General features: G+C 45.1%; 1 protein-coding gene across 1 annotated transcript in view; it reads left to right on the top strand.

The window, feature by feature from the left end:
* Positions 1-23237, top strand: part of DNAI1 (dynein axonemal intermediate chain 1) — a 136428-nt gene that overhangs the window by 93880 nt on the left and 19311 nt on the right. The window contains exons 17-19 of the mRNA XM_056513014.1: positions 180-328; positions 1172-1271; positions 13626-13811. Coding sequence (XP_056368989.1) covers positions 180-328; positions 1172-1271; positions 13626-13811 — 435 coding nt within the window. The remainder of the gene's footprint in view (positions 1-179; positions 329-1171; positions 1272-13625; positions 13812-23237) is intronic.

The following is a 23237-nucleotide window of genomic DNA, read 5'->3' as shown; positions in this document are numbered from 1 at the left end:
GGTGAAACAGCATGTGCTAAATTATTGATTTTCAGTAGCACCTCTGAGTACCAGCCACCTCTTCCCAATAGCCCAAAAGATCCTGAGGGGTCATACATGTTCATCAGAGGCATCTTTCTACATGAATTTAAGCTTTGGGAGGTCTAGCTCTGATTACTGAGTAGTTCTTTCCATTGCAGTGTTCAAAAAGCTATTCAAACCAGTTTCTGGATGTGTTTGAAGCCCATCACATGGCTGTGGACTCAGTCAGCTGGAATCCCTTCCACTTGAAAGTCTTCATTTCCTGCAGCTCTGACTGGACAGTCAAGATTTGGGATCACACCATCAAGTAGGTCCTGCTGGGTCCTAGTGGGGCATGGAGGTCCAGCCTGACATGCCAGTAGCACATGTTGACTCTGCTCATACCTTAGTCTCAGTTTCCTTCCCAGATGTTGATAATGATAATTGTTTTTTTATTTTTTGTACTCAGATTTGTGCACCCCAGGTATGAGGTGTAAGATAGAGCATCGGCTGCCCCAGGAACTTGCCAAGCAGCATAGCTCAGCACAGAGCCTGGCTCATTTACTTGGATCAGGCTTCCTTCAGGCAGGACCTACTATAGCAGAGAAATGCTACAGACAAATGTCAGGGACTGGCTTCTAGCTTCAGGGGCCAGAAACCTCCTAAGAGCCAGAGAAGACAAAAAAATTGGAACATTTTAAAATATGAAATGAAGGTCAGGGTTAGTGGTTAAGGAATGTCTGGTTTCAATCAGGAAATTGATTTTGTTGTAAATCAGTCAGAATCACATATTTCCTGTTGCCAATACTGCTCTAATATTCGATGTTGTTGTCAGAAGTCCAGAGAAGGGAGATAATTTTTTCCCATATGATTCTTGATATAAACCAGAGACTCCATCTTGTTGTGTATGTTGGGAAAATGTTTTCAAAATGCTTTCCAAAAGAAAGAAAGAAAGAAACGTGCTACCTCTCTTCTCATTGCAGCAGGTCAAATCCTGACCCATTTGTATTTGTGCTCAGCTTTGCTTTGCCTTTGCTCAGACCCTGGCTGCTGTCTGACATAAAGCAATACCCATCTCCCACTTCTGCAACATCCAAGTATTTGTGACTCAGTTACATTTCCAGAGTGGCACATGTTTACATGAATTCTTCTCTCTGTGTCTTTTTTATAGAACTCCAATGTTTGTTTATGACCTGAATACTGCCGTAGGGGATGTGGCGTGGTCTCCTTACTCCTCCACGGTGTTTGCTGCAGTCACCATTGATGGCCAGGTGAGAGGCTGGGAGAACACTGCTCTCTTTAAGCTGGGAGAAAGTCAAAGGAGATTAGGGCTGAGCATGGGAATGGGCCAGCCAAATCCTGGCCAAACGTATCAGGGAGCCACCAGCAGAAACCCACCCTCTCCTGTGGTTTTCTGCCTTTGGCATAACATCCCTGGCATTAATCTCTCAGTCCTCCTCAAAGTAGGTGTTGCAGATGCATAAAAGTCCCTCCCTGCTCTCCTGTTAACCTGTTAATGTGAGTGCAGGTGTGCAGCTTGCACATGGTACAACTAAAACACTGAAATTCCTTGATATTTAGTCCCCAGTACATCCCTGGGGATGGAGAGATAATGTTCCAGATCACAGCTCTCCTATACAGTTGGCATTAGGGCATTGGTTCTGAACTTTCAATGTGTAGAGAAACAATAGGATAAAGTGGTTATATACTTACACTGATATTTAAAAATCAATTATAGTAATATGCCTAGAGTCAGCCAATAGAAATTTGTTCCAGTTAAATAAAATAATTTTTTTCCACCCTATGGGGCTGTCTCTGAGAGTAATAGTTTGATAAATGAACTCTGTAGACCAGTACTAATATTGGCATGATGGCAGTTATATTGTTGCCTCTAGCCACATATTGCTGTAGCTCAGGTGGTTAATTTGGGCCTGGCAAATAGCCAGGACATGTAGCTATCCATCAGTACTGGTTGAATACTGTAAGAGCACATTGCTCTGTTACCATGAGCTTTATGTTTAGCTGGTATAAACTGGAAAGTCTGTGCAGTTTGTCCAGAATTACTCTAACAAAAGGATAGCCTTTATGTGTCCCTATCATTGAACTGATGCCTTGACTACTTTATTGTAGTTTAACCTTTATTTTATAGCAAGAAAATAATTTCACTGATACACTGCCTCAGGCTGTGACTTTGTCTCTCCTAAGCAATAGAAATCTCTTCACTGGGTCACCTGGTCTTCCTGGAAGATGCCACAGAGTGACACAGAATGTTGATGCTCTTTTTTCACAGTTAGGGCCAGGACTGGGTTCATCTTTGGGATCTGTCTGTGTCTGGTCTCCCATACACCAAATGAAGAGCCTGCTTGAAGGCAGCGAGTGCATTCAGTGTATCACACCCTCTGACTTGTTTTCCACAAGTGACATTGTGTGTGCAAGGGTTCTGCTGGCAGTCACAGCTTTGATTGAGTGCTGGGTGAGCAGGGCAGAGAGCTGTGGATACCCCAGCTGTGTCCTGGTATCCAGCTGTGGGGAAAAGCATGGAGATGTCTGCAGGCAGGGATACATCCTGAGCATCATGAACAGGTGGAGGATAAACACTGTGTGTATTTGGATTTCCTACTTATGTGGTCAATTTTTGGCAGTGATGGCTCATCTCTAGAGATGCTTCATACCATTTGAGTTCTGTCTCAGAGCTTTACCTATTACAGAGAAACTGTTGTGGTCTTGGCAAGAATTTGTGCCACAGGATATTCCCATCCCACCCACAGCTTGTCCTAGCCACATTAGCCACAGCATCCATGGACCTGGAGCCTATATGAGGCTACTGACAGAGCAAAAAGCCTGTTTAAGTTGGCAGCACTGCACGTAGAGTATCTCACTTGGCTATCCTTGGATCTAATTCAGTAGTCCTAAGTAGAAGCTAAGTTATTAGGATCTGATTCTGCTTTATGCCTTCTATCCCAAATTCTGAGAAGAGTGGCCATCAACAAGGAACAGGCCAAAACTGGGCCGGCTAGTAGGACAGGTCCAGGCAAGAGCTGCCTTCCTATTGTAGTTGGCTGGCCAGGGCCGATGCCGATAGGAATACTCTGTTACCTACTAACATGCTGGCTGCAGCACAGTGTGGCTGAGACACAGCATAGTTGCTATTGAACAGAACCTTCTAGATCTGCAGTGGAAGTGGAATAAATAGTTGTTTACAACCTTTTCTATTCTGGACATATTCCACTTTGTAGCAGAGTGCACTTCTTGTGAATAACTCAGTGCCTTGCAAAGGGCAGGCTCCATTAATGCTGGGGAAAAAAAAAAAAAATCTGCATTAACAGGATGTTCTATGATTCTCCAGAACAGAAAAATACAGGACATTAAGCCAGGAAATAAAACATTAACGGACTCCTGTTTACAAACCACCTCTATCTTGGCATCTGCACATAATCATGCCTGCAAAATTTGAAGGTTGCCTGGAGGTGGTTTTAAAACCAGGCCCTAATTGCAGTCTTCAGGAGATACCTGGCGTATTCTCTAAAACACTTTTTCTTATTCAAGCTGATGGTATATGTCCAAAATGTGCATGAGACCCTTAAGACCGACTTGGAAATTGAGGCATTTTAGAATATAAAAATCTCTTAATCCCCACGAATCCAGGAGGTAGGGATTTAATAAAAGCTGTAAATATCAGGATCATTATGATAAAATGTGTTTGTTGGCAGCTGGGCATCTGCTTTGGACAGCACTGCCTCTTTATAAATAACCCAAGTGTGCACATTCCTCCACCGGTGCAGTGGATAGTAACTGCTACTACCGTTCTCCATCATGTTCTGGTTAATTTCCTTAGTTTCCTGCTCTGCTTGCTGATCATTTTATTTCAGAAAGATCATAAACAGAGATTCATAAAAGAGAACACCTTGTGTTGTAGATGGTAAAAGCATGACAGGAAGAAAAAGGCTTCTGGGATGAGAGATCCCCTCTGGAAATTAAAAGAATTGGAGGTGGATTTGAATACCTGGACACTTCCATTTAGGGTACAGGAAATGTGGAGATATTGGCCAGCTTATTGTAAGGGCAGAGGGCAGAGAAATGGAAGGGATAGAATTCAGTCCTGCAGCATTCAGCAGCATTTGCTTTTGGGAGTTTACTTTAAGTCCATCTTAAACTTAAAGCATAAAAAAAATAATTGAAACATGTAAAATTGGGAGTCATACCTCAGATTTCATCTTAGTCTTCTTTTAGTTATTTTCATTAAAGAGGGAAATGGTGTTGGCATTTCCTCCACTTGTGTGTGTGCAGAATTCATGCATGAGTTGTTATATGCAGCTTGTAAAAAAAGCTGAAAACTCATATCACAAGTGTCCTCCTGTCTGGATCCCAGGCTGTGGGTCATAGCTGCCCTGTGGGTGTGATGGTGTTGTCAAGCTGGGCTTTTTCATCCTGGAGAAGGAGCCCAGGAGCGTGCCAGTACCATCAAGGAGATCACTGAGAAGTTAGAGCCAAGATCTTTCCACCAGCACATGAAGTGATGATGAGACACAACAGCTGAAGTCAGTTGAAATGAGGGGTTTGGGCTAGATATATGGAAAAACTTTAGCTCTGAAGGCAGTCAAACAGTGAAATAGCTTGCTCAGAGAGGCTGTGCCGTCTCAGTCCATGGAGGGCTTCAAGATCAGGTTGGACAGACCCCTGAACAACCACATCGGTCCTCAGAGTTTACCCTTTAAGCAAAAGGTTAGAGACTTCTGTGAGTCTCTTTCAACCTGAATTGCCATCTAATCCTGTGACCCTGTGAAATGTCTGGTGTGAAAAGGAGGATCCCAGGAGTTTTACCACAGGCTTGTACACATTTGCTCTCCTATTTATGTGGGCTGAGTTCTTACTTAGTACAGCAAGAGGAAGGTCCTGGTATAACCATCTGTAGTAAATATTGATAGCCTCAAGATAAATGCCATCCAAGTGTTCACTCTGCAGAGAAAACTGGTCAGACATATGCTCCAGGGCTTTTCCCCATTAGTGAAACTGTTGACCTTTCAAGATGTGAAATACTTTAAACAACCCAAACCTTCAGGAAGTTAGTTAATGGCTTGTGCTGCTGCTCAGGAAGCAAGTGTGCTCTTTCCTGCTTATATAAACCTATTTTACTGTTTGTACAACTGTTTTGAATGTGAAGCCTTGAAGACCAGCTTTCTGTTGAATCTAACTCACAGTATAACATGCCAAGGGTATTCTGCCAGTTGGTCTTGATGCCCATCCTTTCTCAGTGAAGAAACACTTTCTTAGTGTTGGCACATGTGTGAGTGTACACAGAGCAATTTGCAGAAACTTGCTGGCCATTTACCATGGACTTGAGGCAATAGCCACATTCTGTCTTTAAAACATGAATGATTTTGCAGACAAGAGGCATGTTAAACCTTTCAGGTTTGCAAATATTTGCCTGGGTATTTTTTACTTAGTCCTCTCTTTGTAGGGCATGAATCAGGGATGCCAGCAGACCTCTCATGTGTTGATGCTTTTACCCTGAGGTGTCAGGGCAGTGAACATGACTACAGATGCCCTTGCTGCATTTGAATGTTTCCTCCTCCCGTTCTGCAGTAGCCCAGGGGGATTATCCATACCTTATGGGGCCACCACCATCTCTGCAGGGCTGGGACAAGATCTTGCCTGGCTCTCTGCACTGTGACCAGGGCAATTGCAGGGGTGTAAAGACACTGAATGAGCATGAGTCTCTTTACCATCACCCAAAAGGTCCTTTGAGTAGGCTGAAGCGAGTAGGAGCTTTCTTAAAGTGGCTTTGAAATTGTATTTGCAGCATAAGTGCCTGCTTCTTGTAAAACTGTTCATTTTCTTCTGCTGCAAAACCTAAAAGGCTCATTCTTATTCCCTGCTGAATCTTTGAGATTGATGTGAACTGCTGGAGAGTCAGCTTTAGAACAAGGGCTGGTGGCATGTCAGCAGTCAATGAGATAGATAGATGGTCAGAGTCCCAAAATTAATGCTGCCTTCACTTTTTGCCAATTAGACTGTTCCCCATTTTCCTCCCTCTGCTACCAGACTCTTTGTGCATTGGCATTTCTCTCCACTAGCAGCTGTTTTTAGAGAATAAAGCTGGCCTGGAAGACTTTGGTTTGCTATTACGGCTCTTTGCCCTCACTTCTATACTGATGCAGCCCCCTTCCCATCACAGCATGCTCTAGTGGCCTCCAAGCCTCAAAATGGGCATCAGGCATCTCAGGACAGTACTGCTCACTGACATCCAGTAGCTACTGATTGCAGGTGAGGTGTCTTTATCAGCATGGTAGTTGGTTTCAGTACAAAGTCAAATTCCAACCGCTTTTGTCAATTGTTTTACAGGAATTGTTTTTTTAAAGAGAGGCTCACAGGCCAGTTTTTCATTACTAAAACTATTGCTCTTTCAGATTGTGAAATACAGCATTTTGACAAAACTGATCTGCTGAGGTTAACTAGTTCACTCAGGCACACAGTAGCCAAGTTTGCCTTTTTCTACTTCATGGATGTATGAATCAAAAAAAATAACTTCAACAGCATCTCAAAAGATTTTGTGTGTTGATTAATCTGTTAGACTTTGCATGAAGGCCTACTGGAAACAGAGTCCATCAGGAGAATCTGCAAGTGTTTCTAAAAGCTACCCCTCTCTGCTCTTAATTAATTAATTAATTAATTCACTGCTAGGAATGGCTCTTCACTTGAGTTTGAATTTGCAAGTTGGATTTGTGTTGTTTTGGCCACTGAGAGCCTCCAGCTGTCTGTCAAATCCTTCTGTACAGAGATAGCGGCTCCTGAACCTTGATCTTTATTCCTTGGCATTTTATAATGACCTGCAATCTGTGCAGGTTCATTTTAAATGCCAATCTCCAAACCATGACAGTTCAGTGTCTGCCCTGTGAGCAGCTTTGCTGGCCTGCCATGGGGTGCAGGTGGCAGAGACCAGTGACTGCCTCTTCCATCAGATGGGGTGCTGCCCTTTCTTGTGCAACTGCCTGCCCTTGCCCTTGCCCCAGTCTGCAGTGCTGACTCTCCCTGGCAGGGCACAGCCAGGACCCTGCCAGCATGAGAGGAGGTCGAGCTTGGCCATGGTGTGAGAGGATAGTTTCAGCCTGACATCAGGGACTGAGTGACCCACTGACTGTGGGTCACAGCAGAGAGAGCACAGAGGGACTGGTATAACTGAGGTGTGTATTCAGATAGCTCAGCCTTGGGAGATTTGCCCTGAGGTACTTAAAAGACTGGTTGAAACCATCTCCTTGTTCTTTGTCAGGTATTTGTGGGGGATGGCAGAGTAAGGAAGTGTCAGAAGACTGGTAACAGTCTTTGTCCTGTGTTAAGTACTGTGACAGTGCAGAAGAGATCAACCAGCCTAAACGAGATACCCAGAAAGATCCTGGGACAAATTATTGGTTGTTCCATTTGTGAGCACTGGTAGATCAAGGAGCAGGCAGTCTAGTAAGGTTTTACTAAGGCTGTATCGCATAAAACCAATCTAATACTGTTCTTAAGAGTAACAGGCCTGGTAGATCAGAGGAAGAGGATGTAGCACATGCTTACAGGTTGACTTCAGGTACACTGTTTTATCCTAATCACTGAGGCATTCAGAGGAGAGCCAGGCTGGCAGAATTGGTGACTGACAAAGAGTTTAGCTTGGATAAATGAGCACTTTATTGTAAAACAATGTCTTTGGGTTTCCAAAAGAAGCCAAATGGTCCTCAGCTTGTCTGAATAAATAGCAGCTCTTCTACATGTTAAGGCTTTGATTTCTTACTGACTTGTGGGAGCTGAGTCAAATCACCTAAGGCTGATGCTGTTTTCATTCCATGTCAAATTGAGAATGACCCAGTTCTTACTGAATGAGGAAAAGATGAGAGATGCAGCCCTATAGTTAAGTCAGGTGACAGGCATTCTTTTCCCTGCTGTGTCATGTGCCCTAAAGCAGCAGGCTGGGATACTGCAGGACAGAGAGATGTGCTTAGCCCTCTCCCATATCTCAGAACATGCAGCTGGATCCTGACTGGCTCAGCCCAAGAAGTAGCTTTCACACATGCCTGCTCATCCACCAAGCAGAAAGCTGCCTATGAACATACCTGGAGATACATACAGAGCTGGAGCCTATTCTTTTACCAGTGGCATTAAAGTGTTGTGAAAGGCCATGAATTTTATGATCAGGACCACTGAGGATCAGGATTCCTGTGTTGTCTTTGTAGGGAGGCAATTAATCTTTTCTGAGTCAGGTTTTCTTTACTCCTGCCAGGACCCTGACTGCCCTGCTTTTCAGGGGGACCAAAAACTGTATTGAAACATTCATTTGTAAGTGAAAAATGTCCTGCTAGAGAAAATTAAGTGCATTGCAACCTGTTCTTGCTACAGTGGCAGTATAGGAGTAAAGCAAACTAAGGTCTCCAGTGCAGGGCAGGCTGGGCTGCCCTGCCTGCCCAGTGCCTTTGGCATGCTCCAGCAGCTGTCATGGTGCTAGACAGAGTCTGGGGGTGGCCTTCGCACTTGTTAAATGTATTACCTGAGAGTTTGAAACAAATCATCTGCAGAGTTTGCGAATGGATGAGGGATCATGATTCAGTCAAGAAAATGAGGTAAATCGATCAAAAGGACAGTGAAAGCCAAGTACTGAAAGAGATGTCAACTGGTAAAGGGCAGCATAGTATTAAATTATCCCTCACCTATTGCTCTTACACTGATTTTATTCTTTGTTGCCAAGGTACCAGGCATATCTGCCTTGTTCTTACACACATATATATTTCCCCTTAGTCTTGGTTCTGGATGCCATCAGGTTGTTTTTGAACATGCTAGCATTGTCCTGCCCACTGCTGGGGAATGAAGGCCTGCAAGACTGGAATAAAAGTACAGGAAAGGCTCCAGCCATGGCAGATTCAGTAGGGGTTTGAGGACAAAATAAATGCAGTGTTAGTCAAAGTAGCTTTTCAGCTCCCTTTTCATGAGCCACAAAAATCAAGTGTTTGTTCTGCTGGCAGAGAGGTTCTGCCAAGAGTTCTGCTTCCCCCCACATCCCTTTGCATTTCCCTCCCTGTTGCCTCAGGTCAAGGAGCTAAAGGGTATAAGGACAGAGGGGTCCAAGTCACCCCAGAGATGCTGAGCAGGTGAGAGCCTAGGCTGGCTTTCAAGCTGTGAGTGCAGTTGGTAGAGCAGGTGGGAAAAAAGTAACTTCAAAATTCTGAATGTGGTATCAAGCTGGAGCAGTGATATTTGCCTTGGACAAGCACTGTGCCATGCTTGCAGAGGAGCTATGTTGAGTTGCAGTGGGGAACAGCTGGATTTCAGGAGGTGGAACGCATTAGCATGATTTATAGACAGCAGAGCTGTTGGTCTGGATATGACTGAGATGGATTTCTTCTCTGGCTGTTTGGAAGTCAACCGTCAAAGCAGCTCATTTATGTCAAACATTTTCTGCAACAGTGAAACAATAGACTTAGATCCGTTATTGCCTGTATATCAAGCATGAAGAGTAACTCTGTTGTTTCTGTGATGGCAGTTTAAAATTGTTCTAATTGGATAAAAAGCATCAGAAACTGCAAAATTCACTTAGTCCCGCCTCAGAGAAAAATGGGCATCAGCTTAAATTCACTGCTTGTTTTCAGGGACCTAGCAGAATTGCTGCCCTTCCATCAAGAAATTTGCTTTGAACATCTGCCTGGCTTATCTACTACCGGCCTGTCCATCACTTCAGTAGTGTGGGTCTAGGTTTCTTTTGATTGTGGTTGATACCAGCTCATAAATCCCCATGCTGCAAGGAACTGCTTAACTCAGCAGCTTGGGCTTCATTTGGAAGTGCTACATCTTCTCCTGGGCTTTCTTGGAGCAGGCACAGAGGTTTACAAGGATCATAAATAAAATTGCTGTCAGAGTAATTGGTTACTGTCCAGAGTTTTATTCTCGTGTAGTTGCTGGTGAAACAGAAGGGAATTCTTGCACTTTCATATTTCAGACATTTTCAGATTTATTTTACGTCTCCCTTTTTGATGTTTTCCATGTTTCTTGTTCTTGGAATCTGATTTGTGTTCCTTTAAGCAAGTGATCAAATATTGTTCCTAAGTACTCTGTAAAAAAATCTGAAATTACCCTACCCGTTGTGTTTTTAGCTCATTAGCAGAAACATAATAAGGTGTCTGCTGTGGTCTGCAAGCAGCAGGGTTCCAGGCCCTTCAGATTCCTCACTTGTTTCTTGAATCTGCAGGAGGTATCAAAATGAGTTTATCAGGAGGCTTCTGCTTTCTTCTTTGCTAATGTACACCAAAACAGAAAGGTTTTTGAGGTCTGAAAACCAGATGTTTGAAACCTTTACTGTGTGGATTCTAAATTGCTCCTGGATGAGTGTGGGTGAGCAAATGTGATAACCCCTGGTCTCAACACCTGCAGTGAGGTACCAGCCTCAACAGCATAACAAGAGGTTTGCAGAGCTGGCAGAAAAGAGGAAGACTCTCACTGCTTTGTAAACTCTGAAAGGATAATGACACAAGTAACAGCTTTTATAAAAATGCGCTTTTGTACCATCTATGTGACAGTGTCAGAGTATCAGTTCTTGTTTGGGTGCTGCTGGATGGGTACCTGCCCTGGAACCTGTGCTCCATGAAGGAGGGCTTGGACGTGGTTCTGGTCATCCTGGCTCCCCGTGAATTTGATACTCAGGTTACACATGGGGTTGTGTAGCATTTGTGTGGGTCATGGTTGCTCTTCTCTGGGTCATATACTCTGAGAGGGCTCGTCTTGCGAGACCTGAGAGGCCATCTCAGTGTGCAAGCAGTGATCTTGGGGCAGGGGCCACCGTGGCACTGGGATGGAGAGAAAACTGTGTGTTGTTGGTGAGTTTCGGTGATGGAAAATCCAGCTAGATCCCACTCCACAACCCTTAATTTCACGAGCCAGCAGAGCAGGGGTCTAGACACTCTGAGACTAGGGGACTAGGAGTCTTAAGGAGAGCTGCAGGTTTTCAATCACCCATTCTTTGGTCTGAAAGCCCTAGGCAGATCTACAAGTGGTGCTGACTGCATGTAGCTCTGCTTCTTTGTAGCACTATTAACCTGCCTCAGATTGTGGGAAGCCCTGTACCTCTTTTAGGCTTCTCCCAAAGCATCAAAACAAACCAGTGTTGCTCTGACCCCATTTCCCTTTCTCCTAAGAGTAACTGTGAGCCTCTAAATCAAGGCCTCTGAAGTCTCAGTGCCCATGGCCCACCCCTCCATCTGGTCTGACAGCTGATAGGAGGCTGATGTTTCCAGCTGAAGAACTGAAATAGTTTGTTCTTTTCCACGATTCCCTTGGCAAAGGAAAACAAGCCCATTTGTTTAGAAGCTCATAAAAGAGGAGCTTTATAGTAGGAACATTCATAAACTTGTTTGCTTTTGACCTTCTCCACATTGCTGATGGTTTCAAGTTCTTGTCCTAGGCATTGTGCTTGTCTGGGCTGTTCGTGACATTTTTGAGAAACAACCTCACCCAGAGTAATTTAAATTGCTCTGCACTCCAGCACTGAGCCTTTGGCCATGCCATCTTTCTCCAGTGCAGGGCTGGGCAGGATATGTGGGGGGGTACACTGACAGCCCTACAGAGAGCAGTGCAGACCTGGATGCCAAGAAGAAACCTGGCCACTGTCACTTTTTTTTTTTTTTTCCCTAGATTGAATGGTGTTACTCAATCAGTGAGCATTTCCCAGGCTCTTAGATTACTAAATTAATAAAAATGTATTCTATGAAGGCAAGAAATCAGATCTTTAATGAGTGTGGCTCGTGAGAGACTGGCATGCTTGAAAGAGTGCTTGTTCCTTTTCTAAGATAGTAAGTAAGACAGCAGGTGTAAAGTACAAGCCAGAAGAGCCACCTTGATTTATGTCAAGAGGCAGGAAGTTGAAGTTACCTTTGCTGGGCTTTGAGACCTCAAGTGTCAGGTCAAAATTCACAATGTAATCCTGGCATCTAGTAATTTGAACAGATAAAAACACTGCTGTTCTTTCACCTGTGCTTCTGCTGACTGGGGAAGGGCTCTCCAAACTGCAAATGCTTGTATATGGCTGTGTATTCCATTTTTGAATTGTACTGTCATGGAGTTCTTCAAAATATGTCTTGACAACTCTGTCCACTTTTCAAGCACTTTTCCATTTTATTTTACTTCAGTCTGGAGGCAGTGTTCCATTTCTTGTTTTTTGCATCTGTAAGACAGATCTCCTGCTCAGACCAAAGACATCACAAATTCCTAGACTTTTAGTCCTATGAAGGCACAGCAGCTCGTGAGACTGTCTGGGACATGTGCTTGCACATGGCCCAGCTCTGTGCTATAAATGGATTCAGATAAAATTCACTGACTCATTGGTGTGTAATGGGAAAGTATATGTAGTGATTTGATACCTTCCACTCTCTTTGGAATATGCTTTTATAGAGTAGCATTGTCTAATTTCAGATAATTCCTAGATTCAAATTTTCGGCATGGCATACTGTTGAAATTACATGTTTCCTTTGTCTCTAAAGTGCTGGTAAACAAGACACAGCTGGAAGGAGGTTTACAAGTAGTTCAGTTCTAATTTCCTCTAAATTCCCACTGTACTTGTTAGCATAAAGCATTCCCTTCCTGGTTTTCTGAAGACAGAAAAGGGAAGAGAAACATAAGGCTGAAAGTCTTTGTGGTGGATACCAGGTGGAAATCCAGGATGCTGGTAATGGCTCACCTCAGCCCTGGGGAAGAGAGGCACATCATGTTTTATTAGCCTTTGCAGTCTGTATCAGTTACTGGAGCTAATTGCAATTATTGGGAGATAATGTTAATTCATTCTCTTGAGTAACTGCCACTCTTTCCTCTGCACAATGAAATGTGCATTATTGTGCAGCTAGGGATGTGGCAGATCTGTGTCACTGGGCCAGAGGTCTGAAGTCCATGCCAGTTAGACTCGTGCCTGAAAGGGTCCTCAGGCCTCTCTCCCTCCATCCTCACCTTTCCTGTTTGGCTAATCTTTACCTGGCACTTTTCCTGATCCTGTGGGAGAAGGACTGGTGTGCAGGTGTAGTGTCTGGGCTGGAGTGAGCTGCCAAGCTGTCCTGTACTTCTCTGGCATTACCCCAGGGTGCACTCTAATCATACTACAGCTGCTCCCTTCACTTCCCCATTACTTACTGGTTTGTGTCTTTATTGTTGTTATTATTAAGCTGAAAATATTGGAGAGCTCTGTAATAAGCAGTAATCAGAATTTCTGACAGCATTCCCCATTTTGGGCATCGGTCTGTGTTAGACTCTGATTTAACACCTGTTTGTCTCATTACTTGCACTGAGAAGGCAGATTAAGGTCTGTGGGGTTAGCAGTGCTGCCTCTCAGCCTCCTCCAGCCCAGATCAGCTGGAGCCTTGCCAAGGCTTGCACCCACAGCAGGGACATGGTCCTCTCTCTGTGAGCCCCTGCAGGAGGGGGGCAGTTGCTCACAAGCAGCAGCTGACTTCTGCACACTGATTACCTAAAAGAAGACCACAGTCCTGAGCACAGATGGTAATTGTGTGCTGTGGCTGGGACATTTTTGCAACAGAATATCTTCTTTCTGGTTTCTCCAGCCATTATTCTGTCAGAGAGATATTCTTGCCTAATTAATCTCTTTCGTGTTCTTTTTCCCCCAGGCCCATGTGTTTGATCTGAACATTAATAAGTTTGAACCTCTCTGCACCCAGCTAGTAGTGACCAGGAAGAAAAATAAAACAACACACATCCAGTTTAATCCTGTCCACCCTATCATTGTTGTTGGAGATGAACGAGGCCTCATCACCAGCTTGAAGCTCTCTCCCAATCTGCGCAAGAAGCCCAGGGTAAGGATAAGCTGTATTCCCCCAGCCACAGAAGGTCTCTTCAGGCCATGCCACTGCCCTCTCTCCTTCCATGCAATGGTGTTGACAAAGCTCCTCTCTCTAGCAAGGTATTTACAATTACCTCAAGCCTTTTGGGTAGGATGTCTGGGATGTTAAATTCTTGTGCCTGTTCCTGTTTGAGCAAGAGGACTCAGTTTGCTCCTGGTAAGGAGTGGGGACTGGTGGGAAGGGGGGTTTGCTGTCCCCAGTTGTTGCCATGGTCCAGACAAGCTCTGCAGATGTTCATTTGTTTCCCAAAGTTCACATATTTTCTGAGTTTTGGGTTTTATTTGCAAAACTCCCTGAAATCAAGTAAAGGAGAACTCAGCTCTTGCCCAAGTCCTCCCACAGAAACCATGCTGCTTGTCTTCTTGTGCTTCTGCATCAGAGCCTGTCCCCTGACCACCATGTCAACTTAACTGTAAATGAGCAAGCAGTATCTTTAATAGGCAAGGAGACCTGGGATCCTTGTCTTGAGTGACAGCAAGGAGATACATGTGCCTCTGTGGGTTGGTGAAGTGTTTTTTTTCATCCATCCATGAGGGCCGATTGTGAAGGATGATAACATCTCTTACGTGGCTCTATTACTGGATTTTCTTTCTGGTCTTCATCCAGCTATGAGTTGAATGGCTGTAAATGCAATGTCCTTTTACACCCTTGTAATTCTCATATCCAGTTGTTTTGTGTTAAGTGGAGTCTTTCAGTTTCAGGCTTTTTAGAACTGATCCAAGAAAGCGATCTCTCAAGATGATAATCTTTTATTTATGTACTCCCAAACGTTTTACATACTCTACTGATCTGCTGTATTAGGCAGGGTCTTTGGCCAGGAACTAATCACACTAGTGTCACTCCAAAGTCTTCAGAATGATTTTTAAAAGGTTCCTTCAGCTGGCTGCCAATGGAAATGTGAATCTTCCCTGTGCAGAGAAGGCATAGAAAATAGTAGCATGACAATTTTTTTGGGGCTGAGTTGTGGAAGCTGTGGAGAAGAATCTCTCATATGCTTCACACTTTTCTATTTCTAGCAAAACTTCAGCCTGAGACTGTTGAAGCTGTCCAGTTGTCATTAGATTGACTCAGGATAAGTTTCCTTGGTATTTTATGAGTCCTTCATGGGCATGGGTGAGCACAGTGTCTGCCATGGACCTTGCTGCACAAGGACTTAAGCAGTGGAGAGAAATCACACACACATAAATGTGGCCACTTTCCTCTTCACTCCAGCTGTGGACTGACCAGCGCCCACCAATAGTGCACTGAATCCTGGTCCAGAATCATAGAATGGTTTGGGTTGGAAGGGACCTTGAAGACCATCTAGTTCCAAACCGTTGCCCTGGGCAGGGACACTGTCCACCAGACCGGGTAGCTCAGAACTCCATCCAGCCTGGCCCTGAACATTTCCAAATGATATGGCATTCACAACTTCTCTGGGAAACCTGTTCCAGTGCCTCACCACCATCACAGTAAAGAAGTTTTTTCTAATATCTAATATAAACCTACTCACTGACAGTTTGAAGTCAGTCACCCTTATTCTGTCACAACACATCTTTAAAAAGTCCCTCCCCATCTTTCTTGTAAGCTCCCTTCAGGTACAGGAAGGCCACAATTAGGTCACCCCTTAGGTTTCTCTTTTCTGGGCTGGAAAAAAAATAACTCTCTCAGCCTTTCCTTATAAGAGAGATCCTCCATCCCTCTGATCACCTTGGTGCCTTCCCTGTGCTGGCTCCAGCAGGTCCCTGTCCCTCCTGTGCAGGGACCCCAGCTCTGGCTGCAGTGCTCCAGGTGGGTCTCACAGAGCAGAGCAGAGGGGCAGAATCCCCTCCCTGCCCTGCTGCCCACGGGGCTCTGGATGCAGCCCAGGACACGTTTGGCTCTCTGGGCTGTGAGTGCCATGGCTGGGGCATGCCCAGCCTCTCACCCACAGCACCCCCAAGTCCTTCTGGGCAGGGCTGCTCCATCTGTTTATGCCCAGCCTGTGCTGGTACCAGGGCTTGCCCCAACCCAAGAGCAGCCTTGCAGATGGCTTTGAACTTTATGGTGTTCCCATGGAGTCACTACTTGAGCTTGTCCGGGTCCCTCTGGAGGGCATCCCGTCCTTCAGCTGTGAATTCAAATGTCTTCTTCTCCTCCTGGTGGCCAGCAGCAGCCCTCCATGCAGTTATGAATGTTGTAATTTTTCTTTGCTGACCTTCTCTAAAGGCAAATTGCATATTGTTGACAAAGCAATTTAAACTGTGTGTTTAGGAGTAACTCCAACGTTTACTGCTGACTGTAAACCAACATGTAACTACATCCCACACAACATATAAATGGGATGGAAATGGAATCTGCTGTTCTGATGTTATTAAACTATCTGTCTTCTGCTGGCCTGGTTAGATTTAAGGGACACTGAACACTGAACTAAAACTTCCCCACACATGTGGAGGGGAAGGAGGGATGTTCAGGCATGACTGGTTATATGTGCAGGTCCCTTGACTGCAGCCTGAAAGATAGGAGGATTTAAAACACATGACATGCACTATGGTGAAATAAAAAGTGGAAAAGTGATGGATCTGGCCTAGCCTGCTCAGTGCCATGAGTGAACAAGCGGTGAGGAGATTCAACTCATGGAAAAGAATGTTTTAGCAGAGGGAGATCAAGACCTATAAGGACAGGCTGTGCTGTCCAGTGTGTGCTCCTGTCTATCCCTTCCTTTGCCAGCACCAGCCTTTGTGTCCTTAGCAGCAAGCCTCCAGCCGTGTTTGCAAGAATATCACCTCACGGTAGGAAGTCAGATGTACTTCCAGAGTATTGATCCAGGCTCCTCAAAAGATCAGCTCAGTGTGCTCTTTACACCCTTACTCTGTGCAATTTTCCTGTGTAAAGTGACTCAACTTTTCCCTCCTCTCTGGGATTCCTCAGGCTGGAGTTGACAGTCAGAGAACTTCAAGAGGCTTTTGTAAGTGAAGAGGGTCCAAAACTGTGCAGAGGAGTCCTAACATCTCAGCTGCCTCCTTGCAGATAGAAAAACTTGTGCATGCCTGGCTCAGTACCTGCATATCCCAGGCTGTTCTCTTTGCCACTTGATGCCCACAGAGCCCAGTGGGGAAAACTGCCTGTCCAATCAAGTGGACAAGCCACAGCCAGTGCTTCTGAAGACTGGGGCCTTCATACAAGGTCCCAGCATCTATGAGCTGGTCTTGCTCTGTCAGCTCCTTTGGAGATAGAAAGGTGCCTTTTGCTGAGTTCTGGCAAAACCCAGGGCAGCCAGTGGCTCATCCAGGTCCCACTACCCCTCTGTTTCACATTGATGCCACAGGGGGTTGCCTTCTCAAACAGCTGGGACAATTGCTTTTGACAGGTAAAACTTGCAGACAAATCAACCTGTTTTGGGAGAACTCTTAACAGTCCCATCATTCCAAACCCCATGCTTTCCCTAAAAATAGACACAGTGCTGTCTGCTCCATGTTCTGCAGATTGCTTGGCTATTGCTGGGCTTGCAAGATAGAGCTTACAAAAAGTGACTGAATTAACATCATCATAGTGAGATTTTAGCCATTCTGAGTTTATTGGGTTGTGGCTGTTAGTAAAGCTGGTGTGGTAGATAAGTGGAAAGGGGATGATGAGAATGCTTTGGTTCTCTTCAGACCTTGGCCCCTTCCTCTCTTAATGTCTTTGAGCAAGGAGGAAATGTTCAAGATCTCTTTAAATAATTCACAAGGTTGGCCTGCAGCTTAATTAATTCGTGTTTGTAAAACACTTGGGGATCTTTAAGAAGTGTTACTTAATACTCTGAGTTTTGCTGTCAGCTACATTAGCACAGTCTCATTTATGAACACTTGGCAGAACAAATATTCCAAGGGGGCAACGTCTTGAAAGCACTCAGGTGGTATTTTCAGAAGTGACTTTCAACCAAGACACACAGTAAAATCTTTTTAAAAGGCCTAAAATTCCTTGTGAGTTTTGGCATCCTAAACTCATAGTGGCTCATGGGAAAAGGTGCATTTCTTGTTGAGAGGCAGCTGGGGACAGAGTCTCTGCCAGCCATCAGGCACTTGTGTCAAGGGCACACAGAGGGCACAGGGGTCCTGTGTATAAGCACAGTGGGTGTGTCTGTGCTGTGGGGATTTGAGTCCTGGATCTCTCCCTACCACCACAGACTGAAGTCTCTGGGGCAGGAAGAGATCCCCTTGTCCCAAGCTTGATTTCCATGAGCTGAAACTAGTTTGGGGCCTTCTGCTCAGAAATGACAGAGGGACGACAGAAATGTCTGCAGTGTTTTAAAATGCAGTGGTAGGAACAAGTGACTCTCTACTGTAATCCAAGCCACTTTTTAGACTCCAAGCACTCTTTAAATATTGCAGCGGATGTCAGGCAGGAATTGTTTAACTAATAAAATATCATTCCTAATTTGTAACGACCTTGGTGGTTGAGTTCACCCAAGGGAAGCATTGCTGTAAGAAGAATCAGTTTGGGGCAGAGCTGTTTAATTAGTGAGCCTTCCGGGTTTCATTCGAGGTTTGGAAGAAATTAAAGCATTTTGTCATCACAGTCAGAAGGATGTAGCTGCTCATAAGCTTTGGTTTGTTTTTTAAAAACTGCTGAAGTAGCCTGGCTTAACCTCTGCCAATGCCAAAAGTAAGCAGAAGATTGTAAAAAAACACTGTGCAATGTTTTTTAGAAATTTTAGGAGAGCACAGTGGAGTAGGAATATAATAGAAAGTGGATCAAATGAAGGTTGCAATACAGAATTTGCTGAGGCTAAGGTAAATTCCTTGGCCAGTACCAGGATGAATGCCAGGGAGGCAGACAACTTCCTGGCCTGATGCTTGTCTTGGATATTTATCTTTGATTATTTTGGATTATGATCTCAATCTCTGTTCCTGCTACTGGTTTTTTCACATGCAAAGCATCTCTTATTCTTTTTCTTTTTCTTAGTAACAACTGAATTTCTTCTTAGGCTATAAATCCTGCTTGACTGGGTCTAGGTGGGCGTAATTGGAGTGGGAGGGGGAGCACAGCTGCTTGCCCACACAGGACACAGTGCCAGGACTATGCATGTTCAGGAGCTGGAGGCACACACCTATACCTGTAAGCAGTTTATAATGTGGAGATAAGCAAGGGATGTGGACTGGCTCTGAGCCTTCTCATCCATTTGCACATGCTGGGCAGCTGCTCTGCTCTCTCTGTGCCTTATCACACCAGCCAATGGCACCTCTGAACTCTGTGACTCATTGCATCTTTGCAGCCCTGATGATTTTGCCCTTGGCCAGATCCAGCCCAAGACTGTTCAAGGAAGGAGCATTGAGTTTTGCTTCCTGAAGCACTGTGGCTTTTTGGCAATAGCTGATGGCAGGGTCTGGGAGGGATTTGGGAATTATGATGGACCATGGGAGGATGTTGGGGTTTTAAGGAGATCAAAGAGGGAAGGAGATTTGGAGAATGTTGGTGGAAGTGTCCGAAGTTTTAAAGAAGGCAATAGGAGAGTGGTTGAAGTCTCCTATTCACACTATCCCCCTCCCCAGCACTGTATCCCAGCAGAGATCTCCTGGGGCCTGAGGTTCTTCTTCCTTCACACTCCCTAGCAGCACCCACTGCACACAAGTGCTCTCAGGAGGAGGCCCTGGTTTAGTGCCTGTTCCCAGTTTCACTGAGATGCAGCTGATGTCCAGAGCAGGTACCTGTGAACAGATAGTGGGATGCTTCATCATGAACTGCTTTGTAGTCTTGTTTTGCTATCACCTAGGGTGACATGGAGTAAATTGAAGGAGTAAAGGATCAGGAGATTGCTTCTCTTCTTAGTGTTTTCCTGTAGCTGTGGGAAGTGTGAGGGATCAACCAACTAGCATGTTAATACAGAAATACAAACTTGAGCTCCCTCCTTTTGTACATGTACAGTCCATCTGCACATCTGATTATATTTAAGGAAGGAAGCTAGAGGGAAGTATATTTTGTCCCTAAATTTTCTATTCCAGCAGCTCTCATTCTCTTTGAGAGAAAAGCCCTTGTCTCTCCTCTCCAAACAGGTCAAGTTTTGCTCTTTTAGCAGTGTAATTCTTAGTCCCTCTGTTTTCATGCAAATGCTTCTCTCTCAGTGCCTTCTGTGCTGCTCCAGCCGTGGCCGATTTTCTCAGTGTCTCTTCAGAACTGGCTAATTGCTCAGTGACCCAGAAGCACAAAGCACAAGCAGTGCTGGAGGAATTTGGTGCTGCTCTGCCTTGCCTTCATGAGGGTTGCCTCCTCCAGAGCTGCTTGGCCTCTGGATAAGGAGACACATACAAATGAGCTTGGGTCTCATAAAAACTGACCTGCAGCTTGATGGCTTACTCTGAAATTTAAAAATGCTTTTTAGTTTCTTTTTAGTCCCTCCCCTGTTATTTAGTCTAGTTGCTCTCTGTACTGTTAAGGGGAGAGCTGAGGAACATGGGGTGCATCCAGGGACTCGTGAAGCCCTGTGTTTGACTTCAAAGCTTTCTGTGCCACTTTTGTAGGCAATGTAAGGATATATGCACTGGTGTTTATTCTTTGGGAAGGAAACCCAGTGCTGGAGGCCTTCAAGAAGAGTAGGTTGGAACCTTATACAGACTGGTGGCTCTTCCTGCCTTGGAGCAGGAATGTCTGGAGGTGGTTGCTCTGACAGTCTCTGGGTTCAGGGCATGCAGGTCCCAGTAAGAGGCTGTGCCACTGGTGTGGAACTTCCAGGGTGTGAGCAGCATTGCTTGTGGCCTGTGGCTGTTTTGCTACACGGACCTGTGACTCCTCACTGTAACTCAGCCACCACCAAAGGGAATACTGGCAAAAGCAGGCTCCCCTGCCCCTTCTGCCTTCTCCTTCCTCTCCATGATTTCCTGTCCTGACACTGTGCTGCCATTAGCAGGGGGACCTTTGCATCCCCATAGGATCTATTCTCTCTCCACTGTCCCGCATCAGGTTGCTGCCAGTCTAGCGTAGCCTGAGATACAGTGAAGGGACTGTCTAAGCCTGGAAAGCTGTTATTAGGAAATAAGATGGTCCGTGTGCCACCAGGCTGCAGTTCCTGGGCAAAATGGAAGCCTTTGCTATGCACAAATCCAGGTGTCTAAGAGTGTCATCACAGTCACGGAGAGTTCTGGATCCTGATCAGAGACATGGCTACCTTGGATACCTTGTTTGGAGAGCTAACCTAGCAGGGGTAGATTGACAGGACTTGAATACTCTCATTAAATCTATTTTCTTAGCCTTTGATGAAATAACTTTTGGGTTACATCAATGTATGTGGAGGGAGAAGACAGCTCCATGTAGCAGAAGCATTGTTGAACCACAAGGTCAAGAGCTGGAATTTTTCTTCCTTTTAGTGTTCCTGGCCACATCTTCAACCTTTTTTTGTTATGTAATGTCCCCTTCTGTGGCTGCTGTGTTTGGCAGTTGTTGGAGAGAAAACATCAGCGTATTTACAAGTTATTTTAAGCTGGAGTCAATTCCCAGTGGTCAGGGTGAAATGTGTTTAGTAAGTTAAATGGAAACACTGGCAACTGAAGCAAGAGAAGGTCCCATTTTACAAAAAATCCATAGTACTTATGAATAATTTCTAAAGTGCAAGTCTCATTCTTTGAGGTGCTGTATGCTGTCAAGGGAATACTGACAAAGCCAAGAGGACTGGCTTTTACTTTTTAGTTTTGTCTTTGAAGGTCTGTATAATAAAAGGAGTTGCCTGTGTTTGAAAGTGATGTGAGACTGCTCCATTTTGCAATACTAGGGGTTTGGAGAAAAATACTAAGGGGATTTGGATTTGTGATCAATAACAGTCAAGACTTCCTAGGCATAAATCTGGTGTGGGTCCTTGGATTTGCTGTCCTCAGTAACAGAGATCTCAATTTGGCTGAGTAAAATTGGTTTCTAGTTGTGCGTTGTTTACACCTTCCTTTTTATTTCTCCACATTGCTACTGTTATGTTGCTACAAGTACTGTTTTATCTGCAGCCTTTGCATCTTCTCTCTTTGTGCACAGATTGTGTCTGTTCTTTGGTGTCTGCCATCCTAGAGCTCCCCAAGTCTCAGCAGTCTGGATTTTGTTCCTCTACAGCCTGAAGAGCCCATTGCTGCCTGTCCTGGGAAATGCCTAATGTATGAGAAGGAGCCTTGCCTTGTGTTTTCAAGGGACTTTCATTTTGGTTAGATCTGCAATTGCCTGAATATGCCTGTTCATCTTGCACAGCTCCTCTTTGAGCTGGAGCCTCAGCTTTCTTCAGTGCCTCGGCAGAAAGCACAGGGCAGTATTATAGCAAGTGAGGCACTGCTCAACCTCAAAGGATCTGCTTGGCTCACCTGTTTTTCCTGGTTTTTTATTAGTCCTCTGTGCATTTCTCATGTTTCTCTGCAGATGACTTCAATCCCATCCAGGAAATTGGGAAATCCTGAGAAATCACCAGTTCTTTGCCTAAGTAACAGCCCCAGTACAAAGGCAGAGGGACCCCTAGGGGAGCAGGCTGTTTTCAAAGCATGGCTTTGGCAGACCCAGCAATGGAGGCTTTTAGGGAGGCTCTCATTCTTGCAGCAATGGCTGGGTGTAAGTGTAGGACTGCCAGCCACCAGCCTGCCCTGCAGAGACAATTCACTGCCAGAACTGATTAGAGTGGCCTGATGAAGGAGGTAATGTGGGTGCTTATCCTCCAGGTCATCTGAGGGTGAGCTGATTTTATGCCAGAGAGCCCCAAGCAGCTCTCAGGAGTGCAGCTACTCCAGAGCACTGGCTCTGTACAGGGGAATGAAGGAGGAAAGCTTGTTAGTTCAGCCCCTGAGCCACAGGGTGTGTTTGAAAGACAAGGTGATGAGGACAAAGTGCAAAGCAGTGCCTGGGGCCTGAAAGTCCCAGCCATAGTCCTGGCCTCTGCATCTCCTTGGATGAGATGCAGCTCCACTCCATGTTGAGTAGGATGAGGATATCCATCTCCCTTGGAGCCACAGCTGCCAAGTGACATTTGTCCATAGGCACCATGGATCTACTCTCCTACAACCTCTTCTCTGTGCTTTCCTCCTGCCATGTGCTTTTGGGACACATCCAATATAGTCATACCTTAGGAGTGGAGCTGAAGTTGGGGTGCAGTGATGGACAGCCGTGTCCCACCAGATCCTGGAAGGCTCTCCTGCCTCCTGCTTGACATTTAGCACATAGCTTGTGATATCTATCAAGCCAGCCAAGCTGGGCCAACCAGGTCACTGAAAAACTGAAGACAATTAGGAAGTGGAGCCAGGGGCAGAGGGAAGAGGTGGCAGTGGTATGAGCAAAGGGATGAGAAGCTGGATCATGGTACAAGTAGGAAGGAGTAAGCATCCCATAGCTGCCAGAAAAGCACACAAAATCCTGGGATGTGGGTCAGCAGTTCCTTGGCTCTCTACTTCCACAGTGTAGGTTTGGCCTCTGCCATGGCAACCA

The sequence above is a fragment of the Oenanthe melanoleuca genome, chromosome Z, assembly GCF_029582105.1.
Source record: "Oenanthe melanoleuca isolate GR-GAL-2019-014 chromosome Z, OMel1.0, whole genome shotgun sequence".
Lineage (NCBI taxonomy): Eukaryota > Metazoa > Chordata > Aves > Passeriformes > Muscicapidae > Oenanthe > Oenanthe melanoleuca.
The sequence above is the reverse complement of the archived record's forward strand: the minus strand, read 5'-3'. Positions and strand labels throughout refer to the sequence as shown.